At 45.5% G+C, this 20,939-nt stretch overlaps 3 protein-coding genes and 1 non-coding gene across 14 annotated transcripts in view; 2 read left to right on the top strand and 2 right to left on the bottom strand.

Moving 5' to 3' along the window:
- The first annotated feature begins 140 nt into the window (after positions 1-140).
- srpk1b (SRSF protein kinase 1b) lies at positions 141-11,121 on the top strand. 3 transcript variants are annotated; one of them, XM_011614245.2, is made up of 16 exons: positions 141-207; positions 801-855; positions 6,540-6,667; positions 6,758-6,866; positions 7,047-7,134; positions 7,221-7,308; positions 7,668-7,774; positions 7,873-8,038; positions 8,493-8,518; positions 8,604-8,829; positions 8,915-9,316; positions 9,438-9,529; positions 9,656-9,763; positions 9,914-9,983; positions 10,097-10,189; positions 10,283-11,121. In XM_011614245.2, exons 1-16 carry the CDS (start codon positions 195-197, stop codon positions 10,465-10,467), a joined length of 1,956 nt encoding a protein of 651 aa, XP_011612547.1. In that variant the 5' UTR covers positions 141-194; the 3' UTR covers positions 10,468-11,121. The 3 variants fall into 3 exon arrangements, with proteins under 3 accessions (XP_011612547.1, XP_011612548.1, XP_029682377.1); XM_011614246.2 differs by lacking the exon at positions 141-207 and adding an exon at positions 366-393; XM_029826517.1 differs by lacking the exons at positions 141-207; positions 801-855 and adding an exon at positions 4,072-4,359.
- Positions 11,122-11,209: 88 nt separating this feature from the next.
- On the bottom strand, positions 11,210-12,780 carry lhfpl5a (LHFPL tetraspan subfamily member 5a). 3 transcript variants are annotated; one of them, XM_029826265.1, is made up of 3 exons: positions 12,221-12,780; positions 11,576-11,812; positions 11,210-11,338 (listed from the first exon to the last, which is right to left on the bottom strand). In XM_029826265.1, exons 1-3 carry the CDS (start codon positions 12,621-12,623, stop codon positions 11,328-11,330), a joined length of 651 nt encoding a protein of 216 aa, XP_029682125.1. In that variant the 5' UTR covers positions 12,624-12,780; the 3' UTR covers positions 11,210-11,327. The 3 variants fall into 3 exon arrangements, with proteins under 3 accessions (XP_029682125.1, XP_029682123.1, XP_029682124.1); XM_029826263.1 differs by having other exon boundaries at positions 11,576-11,845; XM_029826264.1 differs by having other exon boundaries at positions 12,209-12,780.
- Positions 12,781-14,630: 1,850 nt separating this feature from the next.
- trnak-cuu (transfer RNA lysine (anticodon CUU)) lies at positions 14,631-14,704 on the bottom strand. Its single transcript has one exon. It is a non-coding gene; the product is annotated as a tRNA-Lys (tRNA).
- A 2,834-nt stretch (positions 14,705-17,538) lies between these two features.
- The window catches only part of kif21b (kinesin family member 21B), a 36,898-nt gene continuing 33,497 nt past the window's right edge, over positions 17,539-20,939 (top strand). For 5 of the 7 annotated variants that reach the window (XM_029826257.1, XM_029826260.1, XM_029826259.1 and 2 more), the window contains exon 1: positions 17,539-17,931. In XM_029826257.1, coding sequence (XP_029682117.1) covers positions 17,891-17,931 — 41 coding nt within the window. In that variant the 5' untranslated portion in view covers positions 17,539-17,890. The remainder of the gene's footprint in view (positions 17,932-20,939) is intronic. The other 2 variants (XM_011614243.2, XM_011614244.2) reach the window with 1 other exon arrangement.

Here is a 20,939-nt window from a genome sequence, read left to right on the forward strand (position 1 = left end):
TCTAAAAAAAGAAAACAACAAAAAAAAAACAGCCTAATTTGCAACACGACACAGACACTGCAGTTATTTAATATATATTGCATCATTGCCCACCAAGATATGGATTTAGACTATCATAGGCCGTTAATCGCATATTAGGGAATTTTCGACCTTTCCAACTGCTCGTAAACGCATCACACCTCCTGGTTATCAACATGGAAAGAAAAGGTAACGCGGTAACCCTCTGAAAAGGCATAAAACGCTGCTCTTGTAACACAGTTGCTTTTCTTCAAATCTATCACAGTGGCAAATTGATTCTCTCTTTGATTTGAACAAGGCTAAATGTTGCCGGAAAGCGTTCAGAATAAGTTAAAGCAGACCATGCGCGCTACTGTCTGTTCATGAGTATTGACGGTATGCTAACTGTAGCTATCAGATTAGCATCCGAGCAAGCGTGCACTTAAACTTTGTGAAAATGTGGGTGTAAAATATCTTCGTCACTTCTGAACGTCTTATGTGTACAATAAGAAATGGAATATAAGTGTAAAACAGGGGTGTCTTTTGCACTTAAAAGCACCACGTTACTGTTAGCAGCTAACTTAAAATGTTACCGGCGTGAAGCAACCAGCCGTCCAGGCCAGTTTACGTAGCTTTCTGATGGACTTTTTAAAGAAAAGAATCTATGCAACCTGTTACAACACTCAGCAATTAATATTTATTAACCCCTGTTTGCATATATTGTATCCTGTTTTCGATGGAACTGTCGCTACTTTAAAGAGTAAGATATTGTGTTGACCACTAAATTATCTTCTCTGTGTCAGTGCTGGCAATACAAGCAAGGAAGAAGAGGGCAAAGCCAAGGAAACCTGGCAAAAAGTAAGCAGAAATAAGTCTTTCTTTGCTCTACTAAGGTTATATTTTACCTGAAGTCAAAGTTAGAACTCTACTACATGTCATTTTATGTAATTGGAATCATGTTCTGAGCATTTATAAGCATTCTAACTTGGATTTTCGTTGAGCTAATTTTATATTATTACACAATGTAATAATAGTGGCTTTATTATCCCACTAGAAGAAAAACTACAATTTCCAAAAGTCAAAGCGGTAATACTTATGTTGAATACTAATATGTTGGAATATATTGAAGATGGGATTAGTGGCTGTGTTAAGTCCATCCGAGAACCTGCTTGACGAGTATTTGTCGTCACGCCATTTACAACTTTCTCCAAATCTCCGGCGCATCAAACGGTGCACTGAGGAAACGCTGCACTGACAGCAGAGGACAAATCCTGTTGAAGAATTCCCATGCAGAGTTTGAAGAGTCCTTTAATGCCCGATGATCCCTTTGTAATTCATCTAAATCCCATAATATCTCAACAGTTGTGCACTCACCACAACACTTCTGTCTAATGTGTAGCGAGACGTTAAAATCTACTGGTTTTCTTATTTATTAGGTTGAGGTTTATTCCAGGATTTACTCAGAAGGCATTTCAGTCAAGCATGCAGACATGCTTCCTCCTTCCCTCCCTCCTCCCCCCCCTCCCTCCTTCCCTCCCATGATGCTGTTTCCCTCCCACTCTCAGCTGTATCCTGGTGGCTGTGCCGGGAGAAGGCAGCAGCCGTTGTATGGTAAAAGTTGCAGGAAAGCAGATATTTAGCGTAGCTTTAGCGCTGTTCGGTTTGGGTCATGTGGCTCCTGGACTGGATCTTCTTCATCAACTTGGCCGTGGTGAAACTTGCCGTTGGACTTGCATGCAAGTGAGTTGCGAAATGAAATTTGTGTTTCTATTGATGTTCAGTAAGCAAGGGTGAAACACACGATGTGATTGTAAGAGTTTTGCGCTTTATTTTTAAGTAGATCATCCTGACACCCAGTGAGCTGGCTGCCTCAGACGTCTGTTGCTTAAAAGTGAGCCAAACTGGGATTGTTCCTCCAGAATATCCCAATAGTTGCCATTTTGTCACCTCATATTCTCTTGATATATCCTCATCTTTGGTGTCACTTCAGGTGAAACTGTTTATTTCCCTTGTTTGGCTTCAGGTTTAATTGAGCTGGCATGAGCGCTTCTGGGACCGAAGAGAAATCATCAGTATTGCTCAGTGTCTCCCAGTACAGCTCCTCTGTTGTCTCCTTTTTCACTTCCAGCCGTGTCCAGATTACATAACCCGTCAAATCTTTTATCGTCCGCAGCCCTCCACATCGCCTTCGCAGGTTTCGCCCCAAGTATCCTCGTGAAATTAGCATGGAATTTGATACGAGTTGCCTTAAGAATAGAACATTTGTTTCAGTTGATATAAAGTCTTTTGTCAGGAAACATGTTTACAGTGAAATCTTGATTTTTCACTCTGTAAATACAGAACAAATAATGCATTATCTAAGTTGTACAAGTGCAGTTATATAAGTTAAGCCACTAAAGGCTGTTATGCACCTGGCATTGAATTGTTTTTATCATGAGTTTGCACCCACATGCACATTTATGTTGGCTGTGAAACCTTCTGTCTGTTGCCTAATAGATCTGGTTGTGTAGGTGTGAGATGCTGCCGCAAATATTTTTGGAGGGTAATTCAGCTGCAGCAGGGTTATGCTGCCATTTTGCTGTGGTGCCCAGGCTTTAAGCATTGATTTCATATAAAAGAGAGAAGCAGGGGGACTAAATGTTTGTCACAGTTCACCAAAGGCTTTTCTCTCGGCCTTTGTTTCGGTGCAGAGACGTGATGGAGCCGGATGGGTGGAAACAAAGCAGCCAGGAGAGACTGACACACTCTGTCAGGGCAGATGTGTGCACAGATGTGATTGTGATGCCAAGAGCTGGTGGCTGTTTCTTACAGACAGCGAAATTTGGCCCAGGCTACAACTGAATTTAATTTTTTCCCCTCCACATTTGTCAGGTAAAGTTGGGACAACACGAACTGCAGCTATAGAGAAAGAGAATACGTTTGGCCCAAAGGTCCAATCTTAATCTGAGCTGTATCCGTAAAAACATTAGCGAGTGTAGTTGCGACCATGAGGAATTCCCATGTTTCTAAGGGGCTGAACGTTTTGTTTGGCTTAAACCTTATAGAATAGACACAGTTTAATGTTGAAATCTGCAACCAAACAAAAGCACTGATTCTCACTCTTTGAGGGTTTCTGTATTTTATGAAAGTTTAGAAGCTGCCCAGGTTTATATTTCAGAATTATTATCAGCCACACTGGAATCAACTCAGGTCTCCAATGTTGAGAATCCAGCCACTCTGTCCTACTGGGTAAACGCCTGCTCTCACCTTTCACCCCAGTTTCCTGTTAAAGCAGTTGTACACCTGGTAGAACAGGAAACCTGGCCTGCCGGGCCTTGTAGGACTGAGAGGATGACCCCTCACCTGGTTTACACTGAATAGATACGTGCATATAATCACACAGACTTCTGCACAGTGGAGGACACGACATGCGACCAGCTTCTGTTTCTGCGTGAGATGGCTGAAGCGTGGCTCCGTATGAGCCGGGGAGGGAGGGGTGGCGGCCGTCTGACAGGCCAGACACTGAGAAACGATCAGAGCATCCTTTGAGACTCTGGTGTTAAAGTGATCATTTATGATCTTGTTTATCGTTGCTCTGCAGCCTGCGGTTTGTTACCCTGTGCTTGCAGCATTTCCTAAGGGTTCACTCGGGATGACTGGACAAAATTCACACTGTAGCCTCCTTGTATAGGAATTTCCCCCAATTTTGAGCTATTTTGTATTGGATTAGACTTTTGTCTGACACTGTTTTGGATAAAAGCATCTCATGTTCGGTCTAGGTGGGAGCAAACTCCGGAGAGACTGTGATGTGGGTGTGCGGCATGACTCTCAACACGTTCGCAGAGAGAAGCGGTTGGCGTGCCAGAACTGGAGTTAAAGGGATCGATGATGAGGATTTTGGTGTTTGATAAAGAGGGGTGAACAAGGAATAGTGTTATTTTGGATTGATGTAAAGGAGGTGGGGGGGTCATCCCTCACCTGCAATGCAGTGCTGTGCAGCGTCATCCAATCAGCTCTCAGCTGAGGGGCAGGGGGCGGGGCCAGAGACTGACAACAGCCAAGGAGAGTTCTCGGTCAGACACAGCGACAGAGAATAAATGAGAGGGAAGCAGTTGTGGTTAGAGCTTCAGGACTCGTGCCAAACAGCAGCCTCTGCATTTCTCCTCTTTCCCTCTTTCCACACACCGCTCTTCTGTGTAACCTTTGATTTTCTCTCCTTGATACGCGCTGCCTTTATGCTCTTCCTTCTTTCTATTCCTGATTTCATTTTGTATGTTTGTTCCTCTGCGGATGGAGTGAAAGGTTCTTTTTTTTCAAACACCTACACTCTGTTCTGTCCTCCTCCCCTGCAACACATCCCATGGGCATCCGTGCATCTTGCAGGTAAGAGCAGCAGGAGTGTGTCAGCTCGGGCAGATGTGATAACACCAGACAGTTTGAGGTTTGCCTTGAGACAGTTCCAGGTGTTTATGTTCCTGCAGAGGTCTTTGAGTTCTAATTATTCATGATAATGACGAGGGAACATTTATGTCTGAGAATTAAGTCACTTATATGTTGTGTGTGTCTCTAAATGTTTCTATCAATATAGTTAATCAGACTGTCGGATTGAGATGTTTTAATCGATGCATCTTCTGCTGTTCATAACCTACTTTATTTTTAGCATTTTAGAAAATACTGCTGTTGCTCATTGAGATATGTGCATATTTTCAAGCATCTTTCAACGTATGTTGCACTACTTGACATCTACTCCATCTAATAATATTTATATCTAATAATAAATGTGGTGCAGTGTTTAAATCTTTATGTGCCTCAAATTTTAAAATTGCATTTTGGTTGCAAATATTGTAGTAAATGCAACGTTGTGATGATCCTTCTCTGAAGCCACATTTTTCTTTTTAAAGTCTTGCCTTTATCAGTCAAACCAGTTGAGCTCTGCAGCTATACGCACACGAAACAGCCTCATAGGCATGTTCTTTTCTGAGATGATTTCAAAGTGTTGCCTCTGCTCAGACTTAAGTTAATGACATAATTAGCTTGGCACTATAATCCCTATGACTTTAATGCTGATCGCCAGGAGATCAAAAATTTAAAAAGGATAATATTTAGATTACACTATATAATAAACACAGGCCAGTTCCCCCAGCGGCTCTGTAGAAAATTAGATTCTCAGACACTCTCATAGCTTAAGAGATCATGTTTGACTTGCTTTAATTAGCTCCAAATCCTCCTCGGCATCATGCGGTGTTTGACTTACAGCTTGCTGCTCCCAGGTTTTAAAACGGCTCTGAAGAGTTTGCATTTTCGACAGTTTTAAACCTTGGAAACCCTCGTTGCATCAAGTGGGATTTCTTGCCGTTAGCTCTCTGCGGCGATACAGTGAAAGCAGCTTGCAAAGATAAGATAAATGGAGTAACGGACGTTGGATCATGGTTCAGATTCAATTTCTTGGCTTGCTAGTAGTACGTTAGGACAGTATAAATGCCTCTTTCAGCACCACGGACAGCATCAGAAGTGTAGCATTCGTGAGTAGCTTCGGATTCACATTAAATGTAACATAGCCGCCTGTGGCTGCTCTGGTGGCTCACATCACGCCGCGCTGTGGCTGTTCCGCAGGCGTAACCCAGGCGACCCAAGGGGCAAGTCTTCCAAGTATCCACCTGGCAGATCAGTTGTGCTCTGGACAAATGGGGCATTCTTGTTTTTACTGATGCATAAATTATCACTAACTAAGTGCAAAAATATTAAACATATTTTTATTATAAGTGCACTTTTATTAGAAACCCAGCCATGAGGTTCCCCGAGTAGTTAATTTGGTTATTATGAATTTAACCCCCCGGTTGGTAAGCTCGTACAAGGACAGTGCAGTTACCAGGTTCCATTTTCTTCCTCTTTCTTTCAATTTTTTCCACATTGGCCAAGAATTGGCTGTTGCTGGGGTCACGCCACTGCTCACTCGCATAAAGTTCAGATTCTCCCATCTTCAACTTTCTGCTCAGGACACTGGCATCGTGCTGCTCACTGCCACCAATGGCCGGCCACGCATCTGCGTATGCGTTCATTTCAAATGAACCGTAGCCGTTCGCCAAGGTCGCTTTTGGTGCGAATCCAGGATAATCATCATCCCTTCACCTTCTTCTGAGCCCTGCTGTTTAACCTGGACCATATTTAGCTCAAATCCTATGAGTCTTCTTGGTGGACTGAACTGGGTCTCTCTCTAATGAGCTATTTGAATAATTAGAAGCTAGTATTTAAAAATGTACACAACTTTAAACAATCACTATTTGCCATTCAACAAAACAGTTAATATTTGATTGTTAATCTTCCATTAAAACACTTGGTGGACCTAAAGGTGAAATAAGCTGTATCGATGTCACATTCTTGTTTTATTGTGATCTACTTTTGTGCTGCGGTGTTTATGTCCCTCACATGTAAACAGAATCGGGTCACCAGTGCTCTCCTGTGTTCCCTGCTTCCCTCTTTGTTGCCTCTTAGATTGTTGCTCTGTTTTAAAACCTTCCCAAGATAACTGGGCTTTTTCTTCTTGTCCTCCTCCTTCCCAACAGGCCAGACCCACATGGTCGGGGAGGTGGCCCTCAGTCAGGCCAGGCTGATTCTCCTCTTCCAGAGCAGGAAGAAGAGATCCTGGGCTCCGACGATGACGAGCAGGAAGACCCCAATGACTACTGCAAGGGTATTACATCTCTGCCCCGGTTCACACCTAGGTTTAAGCAGCCCTATTTAGGGGTTTTACGCAAATGTAATTCCATTTCTCCTGGGACAGGTGGATATCACCATGTGAAGATTGGAGATTTTTTCAATGGGAGGTACCACGTGATCCGTAAGCTGGGCTGGGGCCACTTCTCCACTGTGTGGCTGGCCTGGGACATCCAGTAAGCATACCTACATAACTGAAATAGCAATGTTGATGATGTGTGAGTTTGTATGATTTAAGCCTTTCAAATGGCAAAAAGATTCACCCTTATTGGACATACGTTACATCTGTAAATCTGGAGCACAGTAAATATCCTATTGTGGCATTTAAGTTTCTCTTCTGTGCCTGTTTTTGTCAGAGAAAAGCGATTTGTGGCTATGAAGGTTGTAAAAAGTGCTGAACATTATACAGAGACCGCTCTGGATGAGATCAAGCTGCTGAAGTCTGTAAGTCTCATAAAACAATCTAAACCATAGCTACTTTTCTTCAATTTGCATATTGTTCCTTCTCATTTGCGTGTCTTTGCATCTAGGTGAGAAACACGGATCCCAGTGACCCCAACAAAGAGAAGGTGGTGCAGCTTCTAGATGACTTCAAAATTTCTGGCGTTAATGGGACGCGTATCCTTGGCTGAGAAAAAATCAGTTTGTTTCATACCCGAGTTTAAATGGCAGATACAGGATTTAGTTATACTTGCTATAATATGCAATAATCAATAATAATCAATCACTTTTGACCCTTGTGTGATTGATTTGTACATTCATCTAAAGAAAATTAATATACAAGACTAGACGTTTAAGTTAAGGTAACTGATTGGGCACTTTTTAAAGACACATAACATAAACCAGACGGTCTCGTGTGCTACATCCACAGTTTAAATATGCTCAGAATAAATTAATATTTTCTGCTAGTCTTTTGTTTATGTCAATTTTAGTAAATTTCAGAACATTGTGTGTGTCCTTGACTGCTCATTTCTGAGATGTGTGTATGGTATTTGAAGTGCTGGGATATCATCTGCTGAAGTGGATCATCAAGTCTAACTATCAGGGACTGCCTCAACCCTGTGTGAAAAGCATCATACGGCAGGTAATTATTCTATTTTATTCTATATACATGTAAAAGACACTCTGCTGCCTGTTTTGTATGACAAGTGCTACATTATGTTGTTTGTCTTGTTACTGCAGGTTCTGCAGGGCTTAGACTACCTCCACTCCAAGTGCAAGATCATCCACACAGACATTAAACCAGAGAACATTCTGCTGACCGTCAATGAGCCGTACATCAAGAAAATGGCTGCTGAAGCGACGCAGTGGCAGAAGGCCGGCGCAGCTCCTCCCTCGGGTTCCGCAGGTCATGACCTTTCTTTTCTCCAGCGCGTGGCTAAGAATTTTCATGTGAAGCTAGTCGCCGACTGCACAGACGTTTGTAGGTACAGTGTGAGTCAACACACTGAGCAGGTGGTCCATGTTTTATTGTCCAAAAGGCCAAATACATCTTTCTTTTTTCCAGTATAGTTCTGGTGGTAATGCGTAAAGAATTCAGATGTATGACGTGAGCTTAGAAGCATGCAGGTTTCTAATAAAAGAGGAGCAGTGAGCCACATGTCGGCGTGAGTCACCATCGGATTTGTTATAGAAATTACCAGCTTGCTCCGAGGAGTGTGTGAGTCCTGCTGTGCGATGTGCCAGTGCAGCACGGTGTGAGCCAGCCCTGCTGCCTGGACAGAATATTAATCATAGTTGTGATAGATGTACCACATATTTCATTCACAAAAACAATCGTCTGACACTTTCTGTTCCCACAGTGAGCACAGCCCCAGCACCCAAACCAGTAAGTCATTTTATTGTTGTCCAGATGTGGCATGTTTGGGTTTCACTGTCATTTAAAGCTTTCTCTCCGTGTCTCTCTCCCCTAGATGGCCAAAATGTCCAAAAACAAAAAGAAAAAGATGAAGAAGAAGCAAAAGAAGCAGGCAGAGCTGCTAGAGAAGAGGATCCAGGAGATCGAGGGAGGAGCAGCAGCTGAGGGAGGAGAAGAGGAGGAGGATGAAGACGCCACGACGACGGAGACCACTGAAGACACGGTGTCCTTGGGCACCCTCTCTGTGTCTGCCACGCTGCAAGACATTCCCAACCAAACAGGTGAATTACAGGAAACATTGAAAAGCTCACATTTGTTAAAAACTGAAAATGTAGCCACTGAATCAAGCGTGTACCTTTGCTACAGACCTGACTCCTGATGAGCAGCCCCAGCAAATGTCAGAGTTAAATGAACAGAGTGTCAGTGCGCCCGCGGAGGAGAACCGGATGGAGGTGAACTGTAACGGATATGCCTCCACCCCAGAGAGTGGCCCCACTCCCGAGGGCCAACCAAGCGAGCCACCAACGGAGGAGGACGGCCAGCAGAAGACAAACCCGACAGAAAGCAACGCAGAAAGCAAGGACCTCTTAAATAACAATGCCTCGGAGCATCAGAGCTGTAATGGTTCCCCGGGAGACACCGACCCGCCGCAGCTCTCTGCCGCTTCTGCCAGCCCCGACTCTGTCACAGTGGAGCTGAAGGAGGGAGAGAAGGAGGAGATGGACGATCGAGGGAATGGGAAAAAGGAGAACAAAGATGGCCAGAATGGTTAGCTAAAAGTTCTACTTCTTTACAGTTGTGTGCATTGTGAAATGTTTACGCTTGTTGCCATTTTAATGTTGTTTTAATCCCACCTCTTCGTCTCCCTGTACTCTCCTCCCATTAACAGGAGCTGTCAGCCTGTTGGTAAACCCTCTAGATCCTCTTAATGCTGACAAGCTGCAGGTCAAGATAGCTGATTTGGGGAATGCCTGCTGGGTGGTAAGAGCAACTTCTTTGCCATTGATCCATGAGTATTGCTTGGATTTCCTTTTTTTAAAAACCCTCTGACCTATTTCAAAAAGCGGTACATGTGCCAGCTGAGCTTTATTTGCTCTCTCCCTGCAGCACAAACATTTCACAGATGACATCCAGACTCGGCAGTATCGTTCACTGGAGGTGCTGATGGGAGCTGGTTACAGTACCCCTGCAGATATCTGGAGCACCGCCTGCATGGTAAAACAGAGAACCCAGAAAATGAATCAAGCCGCCAAATAACTTAAAACTACCAGTGACTCATGACAGTGTTGGAGCGTAAAATGAGCTGTGAGCCCTGTCACGCTGGTGATTGAGAGTGTGTGTGTGTGTGTGTGTGTTTTCCTGCAGGCCTTTGAGCTTGCTACTGGAGATTATCTGTTTGAACCTCACTCGGGAGATGATTACTCCAGAGATGAAGGTATGTGAAGCATTTATGTTTGATAGAATTCCAAAAGGGGAGTCGCAGTAAATGTCAGGTTTGTTTGAGAAGTGCTGGCTGACCCCCCCCCCCCCACTTCACCTGTGTCACAGATCACATAGCCCTGATCATCGAACTGCTGGGGAAAGTTCCCCGAAAGCTAATTCTGGCGGGTAAATACTCCAAGGAATTTTTCACCAAGAAAGGTAAAGACACCCACGATGCAATCGCGATGCCTCATGTCTGTTGAGGTTGTTCATGACTAGAATACAATTCTAAAAATTGCCGCTTTCTTTCAGGTGATTTGCGTCACATCACCAAACTGAAGCCGTGGGGTCTGTTCGACGTTTTGGTTGAAAAGTACGAGTGGTCAAAAGAAGAAGCTCACAACTTCAGCAGTTTTCTGCTGCCAATGCTGGACCTGGTCCCTGAGAGACGGGCCACAGCAGCCCTCTGCCTCTCTCACCCCTGGCTCACGTCCTAGACACCACCCGTTTACACCCACCGTATTATGAATAAATAAACAAAATTTTTAAGACCCCGGCTTGTACCTGCATCCAGCTCATGGCGTTCAGCAGCTTCCCGCGCACAGACGCAACAGAGCTTGCTGCCAGGTCTGTCCTGATCGCACCGCTCATAGAAGGAACTCTTGGTCTTCTCTTATGTTTTCCTCTTTTGTACTAATGTGTAGGACTTAGGGGCATTTTCTCTTATTCCATTATATGCTTTGGACTGTAACTAACAGGCAACATAGTGCTGCAGGATTAAGTCTATTCTCAGATTTAAAGGTTGCTCTTAACATTTTCACGTCAGATTTCACTAATATGGAAAACATTCTCACCTACTTTACAGACATCAGTAAATGCTGTTTATCTTGTTCAAGATGCAGATTCTTGTACACCAGAGAGGCCATCAGTCAGTTTCTGAAGGAGTGGCAGCAGTGCAGCTTCAGAGCTCAGAAAGAATGTTGACCTTTATGCTTTAATCCGACGTGTACGTTTTATATTAAAGTGCTCTAATGATATTTAGAGTCTCTACAGTGTTTTTCTACAAGTCCAACTTGCTTCTGTCCGTATCTGCCCTCAAATTTGTTTTTTTTTTCCTGCAGTAAATAAGAATAAATATTTTTCAAAAATGATGCAGTGTGCTACTGTAATGATTCCAGGTAACAACACAACAAAAAACAACACCATATTTTAAGGAAGTAGTCATTAAATAAACTGGTCCATGATGGCTGGGGAACCTTTATTTGTGGGAACAACATCCTGAATGTGCTGCCAGAAATCCAAAATACTCTCATGGACGTAAACCCGGTCAGGACGCGCCTCCTCACCCTCTCGGAGCCTAGGCGTTATCTGGAACCAACAAGGGATTGAGACAAGGATCATGTCGTGTTGCTGACCTGGATGGATTCTGACATCGATACTCGCTGACCACTGAAAACGGCTACACCTGCCTGTTAATGAATCAGCCACTAACATGGTCAAGGTCAAAGGTCAAGGGTGTCTGAACATCAAACAGCATGTAATGAAATATACAGAACTTGCAGATCTAGTGAGAAAAGAGCCTCTTGAAGTTAGTCGGGCCGCTACCTTTCTCCTCCACTTGGAAATCCTCAGGCAGCAGTTTGTCCTGCCGGCTGCCCAGACTGAAGGCCACCAAGGAGAGGACGAGGGAGTCCATGATGCTGATGATGGCTAAGATGTAAGCCCAGCGCACCGTGCAGTTACCCAGGGTGTATTTGTCCGTGCGCTGGCCGCACATGCGCTTCACCTCATCCGAGTCCCAGCCGTCGGGGTAGATCATACAGCCGATCACCATGCACGTGCCTGGAGGAGGGCCGTGTGTGCGGGATGAGGGACATGTTGAGACAAAACCGCCCAGGATTCATTGAATGTCACATCAAACACACACACGCCAGGTCTTATCCATTATTAACTCTTTAGACCGATGGTCATGTTGCACATCTCAGCAGGTGAAGTATCAGGTCACTGTGTCAAACATTAGCACTCACCTGTAGCACACCTAGTTCACACATCATGGGAACTGACACGAACAGTGTTTACACCTTATTTACTATTAAATCATGTGTAAATTGGCCCATTTTTAAACAGTGGTAACTATGTTTTTTTTTTATTGCCCAACTTTTTCTCCTTTGACACTAAAAGCATCTTCACTAATGAAGTGAACTTTTTTTTCATGCACCACATGCAATCTTCTCTCACGCTGGTGCTCACTGGAGGCCAGCTGCATCCAGGCGCAGATCTTGTACACGCTGCCCGCGTTGCAGAAGAAGAAGAGGCTAAAGCAGACGATGCTTCCCACCACCAGCAGCATGGAGATCCCCACGAAGAACATGGCCGTCTTGAACGCGCCGGAGGGAATGGAGCCGAAGTCCAGCGCGCTCCCTTTGCAGGTGAGCTCCGAGGTGAGCGCGTTCCCAATGCAGTAGTGGAAGAGGCCGAAGTAGCCGGCCTGCGGGGTGCTGACGCTGTCTCCGATCCAGTACGGCTGGATGAAGACCACCACGGTAATGACCGCGAAGGTGATGGTGAAGACCGTCCACAGGACGCCCACGGCGCGCGCGTTACGCACGTAGTTGGTGTGGTAAATTTTGGCAGCCTCCTTCGCCGGAATCATGGCTCTCCCCCACTAATAAATATAATCCACAACAATGCGTATAGAAGTGATGGATGGTTCTTGTTGGGCAGTCCAGACGGTCATTTGTCTCCAGGCCCTAATAATCAGCTGCCGTCGGAGCCCTGAGCACTTTCTTCAGTGTGTTTAATGTGACCTGAGTACTTTCTCTCCCTGGCGGCTGCAGCTGTCAGATAATTAATGATTAATGGTGAAAAGATCCGCAGGGGAGAGCAAGCTGGTCCCCTTTCACTTTTAAGACCGCTGAATTGCCCCAACCCTTCCAAAGAACTGCTCCAGGTTGCAGGTTTTAATCGCAAAAAGATCCATGATCACATTTTCAAACTTTGCACTTTGCTGAATATCAGGATAATATCAAAAGAATCAACACTCTCCACTTTCACCGGTAGATGAGAATTAATAACGTCAAACCAACACTAGATGGAGCCAAAGGGCTACTGTTTAAACTGCATTGTAATAGATTCTTCGCTATATCTCCTTGCTGCGTGTGCGCGTGCCACCATAAACTCTAGAAGACCATGAATCAAACTAGGTACGAAGGAGGGGAATTGAAGAGAGATGGTAATTGCATTAAAAATCACTACTGATGCCACATATCAATGTACCAAAGTAACCAACAGCTCCTCCAGACTGTCACCAGTGTTCTGGCTTCTCCTGCCCTCCCAGAGAACGAGGTGTTCTCTCATAAATGCCATCTGGCTGCAGATCCCACTGGAGCTGGGCCCTCTCTCCACCCTCATCTCGTCCTCACATTAGCACATACACTGGAAGTCTGCGTCAGGTCACTTGGAAGGGTTCTCGGAGTTCTCCTGAACTGTTCCTTCCTCACCACCAGAGAAGCTACTGCACCAAACTTCAATTTGGGCTTTGAGTAAAATCAACGGATTCTCAAATACATGGAGTAGCCCTGAAGTTTCATACGGTGGTGGCATGAGTGTGCACATGAGTCTGTATGCGTGTGTGTGCGCGCCTCAGCCCCACTTCACTCTGCTATATTAAGTGATTCTGCAGTGTGAGCAAAAGGCTGTTTATAATCACATTATTCTAGAGTGGCAATCCAATTTTCTGCTGCATCTCTCTCCCTCTGTGTGTGTGTGTGTGTGTGTGTGTGTGCGTGTGTGTGTGTGTGTCTATTTTGGCGTGTGCGTGAAAACAGAGCCCTACAACACTATTTTGTGCATTCTGTGGTTGTAACTAGCATTAATAAAATCCATTTTGCTGAAGGAGCCCATGCAGAGATGAAATAAAAATGGATTTAAAAGCAGTTATGTGGACTTGCTGCTGCCTGGTCACGCTTCCTAACTATGTATACATGCTGTATACAATGCATGAATGGGTCTGGGTATACGGCAGTTGCCTCTAGGTCTATTTACTTTGAAAGCATGTGAGTGCACAAAGAGGCTTTTCTGCCTCTTCAGCATCTCTTCCTGTCCTAAAGATGCTGTTCCATAAAGATGTGACCTACAGGATTTCCCCTTGGAGCGATACCAGGCTAGGTTATGGGGTTACGTACATCAATTCATACTAATCTTCTGGCAGGACACTGTCACTGTGAGTCTGTGAAGCATTTCAGGCTGCTGCGGCTGATAGAGGGAAGATCCAGCTGCAGTGGAAATGCCCTTAAAGCCTCCAGTAAAGCTCCAGCTGCTGCTGAAGGAAAGACAGAATCACTGCAGTGTACAAAACAGATCCACTTTATTTCCAAACTCATTTATTTTCCAGAGTTCTGGGAGCCGAAGAGCTAGTGAGTGTTGTTGAAAACAGCAACGCCCAATGTGGGGCTCAAACCCACAACCCCGAGAATGAGAGTTAGTCGGGCATTATTTTGGCAAAAAAGGGACTTTACTAAGCATAGGACTCAAAAGAAATAAGATTATACTATCTAGTGGCTTCTTAAAATATCATGTCAGATATATTGACATTTAAATTTGGACAATTTTCAATAAAGCAGCTGTAGTCGTTGAATATCTGAGATGTGTTTTTGTGTGACACCTGACGTGGGGCTTGAACCCACGACCCTGAGATTAAGAGTCTCATGCTCTACCAAACTGAGCTAGCCAGGCTTCTCTGGTCTGGAAACAGTCATCCGATTTTCGAGCTTTATAATCTCCCACAATTTGAAAGCGAAAATGCACGAGCCGTGATTGAGTGGTGCTTCTGGGGGGCGGGGCATACTACAGTATGGTAATGTGTATGGAAGAAATACGCTGGACTAATATCTAGGGAGGGTTTAGGCAAAGTCATACCAAACATGGGCCTTGATCCCATGACCTAGAGATTAAAAGCCTGTGAGAAAAAGCTGCCCCAACACCCACAAACTGCTTTGCTACCATTTTAGTTTTGCTTTTTTTGGGATTGTGGGACAGATGAACACTTTAAATGCCCGTGGTGGTCAAAGGGCTTATGTCAGATGCAAGTGCTGGCCTGGTGCCCTGAGAGGCAGCAGTAACCCAAACAATGTGAGCCTCACTGCCTCTCTCAACACCCCGAGGCGTCTGCTGCCACCCTGGACCTTCCTCTGGTGTTCCCCCAGCCCCACCAACGCCCGGTCACAACTCAGCAGGAAGCACCAGTGCGGAACAAAGTGTGGGTCAGCCTGTGCCCCGAGGAGAGGAGCTGGATCGATGGCTCGGGCGCATGACTGTTGACCCCCAACAAATACAAACGTTCTCCTGTGCATCGGTGACCGGGTCATATAGGAATTTATGATAACACCTCACTGAACTGAATGACTTTTCAGCTTGTTGATGCTTCTGCCGCTGAGTCATCAGCCGTGTGTTTGCGCAATCGCGGCCACTTCAACATTTCTGTCACGGTAAAGAATGAGGGATTACTTTATGGAGCTTCAAAGCCAAAGATAGAAAACGCGTGTGAGGGATTAGAGATACATCAAAAGAAAGAGGAAGAATACATTAGGGTGCCGATTTCTCCTCCGTCTCCCCCGTCTCAATTCCTCTACTTTCCCCCCGCTACGATAGGCCTGATGATAAAGATGTGCTGGAATCATTAAATATATAACACGTTGGCCATAAGAATGGCTAAAAATGACTGTATTTTACTTCTGTCAGTCTGACAATAAAGTTATATTCAATCTGAAGAGAGACAAACAGACTATAGAAAGAATCATCAAATTTTTCTGGTCAGGCAAGACTGAAATACAGAAGTGAGGAGACCTTAATGTGTGTGTGTGTGTGTGTGTGTGTGTGTGTTCTGGTACACGTAATGTAGTGAGGACCAGAATACATTTTTTGGGAAGTGAGGACATACTGGCTGGTCCTTCAGAAGCCTTAAGGTTAATACTCAGTTTTAAGGTTAGTGTTAGGCATTCGGTTATGGGGGATAGAGGTAGGGAATAGATTATGTCAAGTCTTCACAAAGACGCATTCACAAACACGTTTGTGTGTGTGTTTAAACTTGCAGTGTCAAATTTAAAGTTTCCCCATTTTTGTGGTTTGTGTGCTACTTGGTGGAATTACTGTACATGCATGCCTCTGACGCAGCAGCTTTTTCATGTAGAGTACATTGCAGTTTGGAATCTGTATAGATAAACATCTTTAAGGTCTTATAAATTGCACAGTAAGGTTATAAAATGTTGTTTTTACACTGAACATGTGTGAAGGCCCAAATGGTCCGCAGCAGAAAATCAGAAAACCTGCTTACAGTTCAATTTAACAATGTAATAATATGTGGTCTTAAAAGTTCACAACACTCAAAATAACACTTGTGTGTGTTTGTGTGCGCGCGTGTGTGTATTTACATCATTGCAGTTGTTTTGTAGTGTCAGGCGGTACCAACAGATCTAGGAGGATTGTGGCATTATCCTCATAACTAGATGTTAATCTTGTGTGGAATCCAGCACTGGCTCTCGGGAACATAGCCACCTTAGGACAACACACACACACACACACACACACACACACACACACGGTTAGGATCATAAGCTCTTTGGCAAAGACAGAGGTTATGCAGCTATTTCAGTTTTCGTTATGTAAAAGTGAATGCTTCAGATAGAGAAGTTTTTTTGTGACCATTTGGTTGATCTTCCCGTGTAGTTATTCAAATAAAACACCTTGATAAGGTCAGCGAAATAACTGAAAGCATAAAGGGAACAGCAGTGTCTTTTTCAATATGAGAGGGAAGTCAGCGTCAGCTTCCGATTTACAGCAGAACAAAGCAGAAAAAACCTTGGCGTGTGCTTTCGACCTTTGACCTCAACGTGTTTGAACCACTGAGGCCACCTCTCCCTCTTGAGAACAGATTCTCTCTGTTTATGGCTCTTTAACACAGCTCAAATGTCGCTGCTGGAACCCAGTGTGCTCAGCTCTCCACTATATATGTTTGTAATTTTCACTGAACGGCGTGGGTGTGTTGTTGGGCGGAGCAGAGAAGTTTATGGAGCACTTTGATTGGTCTTCTGCAAATAATAAAGGCGGGGATAGGGCTGTCCTGTGCCGAAGTACCTGTCAATCAAATGCAAAGCTGCTGCCTTCAGGTACAACATGTGCAGTTGTTATTTCACGCAGACCTTTCTTTGAAAAAAATGTACAGAATGACTGCTGAATGATGATATGCTACATTAAATTTATACTACTACTTTTTTAATCTCAGTGAAGCATTTATAATGTGATACTCTTGAACTCATCTTTTATTACATTTCTTACTCTTATATTTCACAATAATCAACTGAAACGTCACTTCCGTCTTTAATATGCTATGACTCACATTCATATATCATAAGTAAGAAGCAAGGTAATTCTGTATTTAATTTTTGTAGCGCCTTGTGTGTAAAAACATGTTGTGAGTTATAGGCCAGCGTCTTTTCTGCGGCCACTCTAAGAGCGAAGGCATTTTTTCCGATAGTTTTGAACGCAGCAGCGCCTCCTCCGGTCTCAGCGCCTATTCAACGTGACCGCGTCTGTGTGAGTAGCGGTGCTGTTACTGCGCGACGCTCACACGCACTCCGAACAGGATGTAGGCACCGAGAGGTAGAAACTGCAAGAAGAAATCGGGCTCAACTTCTGGGATGTGACGAACACAAGCGAGCCAGAAATGAGCCTGACGGCGGACGGCAGGAAGACAGGAGGAGCCCCGACGAGACAGCTCGCCGTCGGCAGGTCTTGACGGCTGCTTCACCGCTGACCCGGGTCGCTCCGCGCCGCGGCGGCGTCGCACCGTTTACGCAAACAAACAGCCAAATTCCGCGCACTGCAGAATATTTCGCATCCCGCCGGTGCACCTTGGAGGCGACGATGGCGAACCCGGGGGACTGCTGCGTGAAGGTGGCGCTGAGGTAAGAACGCTGCTGGAAACACGCTGACCACATTGTGTCTGCGGCTCCCACTGATCAATTTTCTGCCCGGTCCTCCGCACCAACGAGCCATTACTCCTGGTCATGTATGTGCTCACTGTAGCCCGGATCGGTGTGTATGTGTGTGTGTGTGTGTGTGCAGGCTGTATTGCACCTTGTTTTATAACGCACGGGCGGTGCAGATAAGAGCACACCACGCGATCGCAATATGATTGCTCATATGTGATGCTTAAGTTTCCAGGAGGTTTGATCTGTTAGATGCACCGAGCGTGACGTGACAAGGACAGACAGCACCAGGTACAGGCAGAAAAATGGGCGTTTCTGTCCAAACCAGTGACCGTATTTTTATACAAACGTGCACGTACCTGCAGTCCCACCTTATCAGGGTTTGCTTTATGTGCAGTTTTTGAAAGCTGAGGATTGCAGTGAGTGAGTGAGTGTGTGTGTGTGTGTGTGTCCACATTTCATGAGCAGGCTCCTCAGATGAATCGAGCACAAAGACGTGCTCTCCTTCCTTCAGAGCTGTGACATTCAACGTCTTTGTTGGATGGAATTGCACACAAAAGCTGAGGCAGATGAGCAGTTTGGCTTTGCTCAGTAGCTTTCCTAGAGTGTTGATTGTGGATGCAAATGATAACTGCTGACTCGACAGATATGTGCTGCCTGTGCATGATTTGAAGTGTAACCGTGTTCATTTAGCAGCTGGAGGAGCATAGCTGGTGGTCTGTAAGACCCACTGGCCTTTAACCCAGAGCTAACTCTCAGTGGTGAATGGTCAACTCAAAGCCAGGTCTTTTAGCAGAAATGGGAAAGAATTAAATTCCTTTTCTGCTTAGATCACCACTTGCTGCTCAATTATTCAAAAAAGAGAGAGTGGGAGTGAATTTTAAGTGCTCTCCATTGAGGGTCCCTTTAAAGTCAACGGGAGTTTTGGAACCCACTGGCTGACCTTCGCGGAGGGGGGCAGGGTTGGTCGAGAAAGCCCCGGTTCCATTTCCCCGGGGGAAGGTTTCAGACTCACTTGTCAGTTTGGCCGCTGAGTGAATCTCCTTTGTGCTTGTTCACAGCGGTAACTGTAACAGGAAGTGGGGTGGGTGGTGCTGGCGTAAAAAAAAGGAAAGAAAAAAAGGTGAAAAGAGAAGCCGCAGCTGGATCCTGCAGCTCGACTCGACGCATTTATTAAAGCCTGCGCGGTGAAAGGTGACCCGCACGCACCGCGTCTGCGCGCCGTTATCTTTGGGCTGCTGGCTTTGAAGCAAATATCTGTGTCAACACACCTTCGTGGTGAAGGACGATAACGGTAAAAGAAGGCCCGACCTCGCCGTAACTCTGGAAAACGAACTTTATTAGCGAGTTTCTCCCTATAATTAAAGTTAAAGTGTAATTACAAGTCTGTGACCTGCGGCGGCGGCGGCCTCCCCGTATGTAATCTGTGTGTATTTACGTGCCCTGTGAGTGCCACCAAATGTGTTTGCATTTGACAGGAAATGGGAAGCCCACAAATAAACAGTGAAGGGGGACAACTTCCTGCCATGGCGGTGACGTTGTAGCGGTCACCGCTAAAATCGGCCACAGATAAGAGGACGGCGTTTAATTGCTCCCATGTGGCGAGCTCGGTGCCCTCTTGGCCGTGTGAGGACACAGTTGGAGGGCACGGAGGGGGGTGGAAACGCACACACGCGCAGTCGGTGTGGCCTGCATCCATTTCCTGAATGTCTGCGCTCCATCAGCAATGGCGTGACCTAAAACCCTACATTCAGATCTGACTGTCTGAGGATGTAGACACATGCACACGCACGCACACACACACGCTCGCGCCCCCTTCAGATGCATGTAGCTACATGTGTTCATGTTTAAACTGCATTAGCAGCCACATTCTGTCACAGGATAATGTCATGCAAGCATTTCAGAGCCCCCACATGTGCTCCCGTTCAGACACACGTGCACTTTCACTTCACCTTGAGGGCGTCTCACCCTCTCGTCTTGCTTCTCCCCCTTCGATCATCAGCTTTGGGTCTGGCCGTTTCCAAGCCTGCGTGTGTTTATATATGTTTAATCTACATTTCTTGACAGCGGCGCGGCGAGCGCGGGTTGCTAAACATCTCCCGCCCACGTGCCGTCTCGCTGCGTCTGCTTGTTTTGGGCGCAGGCGTCCTCCGCTGAAGCCCAGTATCAGCCTCCGGAGCTTTGGAGACACAGACACAAGGACGTGTCTGTTCACAGCCGTCGTCCTTGTGACTGCGGCTCGATGCTGCTTGATGCGTTTTACCTGAGAACTTCCAAAACCATTAAGACGGCGTATAATTTCAGATTTTGCCTGATAACAGGGAAAAGAGACGCACAGTAGTGGGTGTTCTCTCAGGGCCCGGGTGTGGACGAGGGGCTTATTTGGGACGGCTGTGACGCAGGAGGGTTTCACTGCAGGCTAAAAAGCTCATGAGATGAACAGCGTCGTTAATATTTTTGTGGTAGCTTTGATACGTTTCTAAAAAAAAAAAAAGAAGAAAAAAGTTCTACGCCTTGTGACCAAAACAGCGGCTCCAAAACAAACGACAGGAGTGGCAGAATGCGACGGTGGAAGGGGCCCCCGCACGGCCGACGCACAAAGGCTTTGAAGGGCAGTCAAAAAAAGTGATGTTTTGTTGCTGGACGTATGTCCTGTGTAGGCTCCCTGTCTAGCCGGTTTCCTGTGTGTGTGTTTGTGTGTGTTAATAGTTTGCCACACAGGCTCTGCTGAATCACACGTCTCTCTGGGGGGGGTTGCGTTTAATATAGCTGCGCTCTGGTGGGAATGTGTATTTCAGCGTGCAGTTTCACCTCGGTTGAAGCTGAAACCAAAGTTCTCCGGCCGGAATCGCGGGAGCAGGAAACGGTATCGGGAATCCACCCAATCTGTCCGTGCACAGCTCCGGGTAGCTTCCTCCTACCCTGCTGATTATTATAATACACTTTTTTTTTTGTACTTGAGACTGAGCTGACCTCACAGTTGT

Source organism: Takifugu rubripes, chromosome 19, assembly GCF_901000725.2.
Source record: "Takifugu rubripes chromosome 19, fTakRub1.2, whole genome shotgun sequence".
Classification (NCBI taxonomy): domain Eukaryota; kingdom Metazoa; phylum Chordata; class Actinopteri; order Tetraodontiformes; family Tetraodontidae; genus Takifugu; species Takifugu rubripes.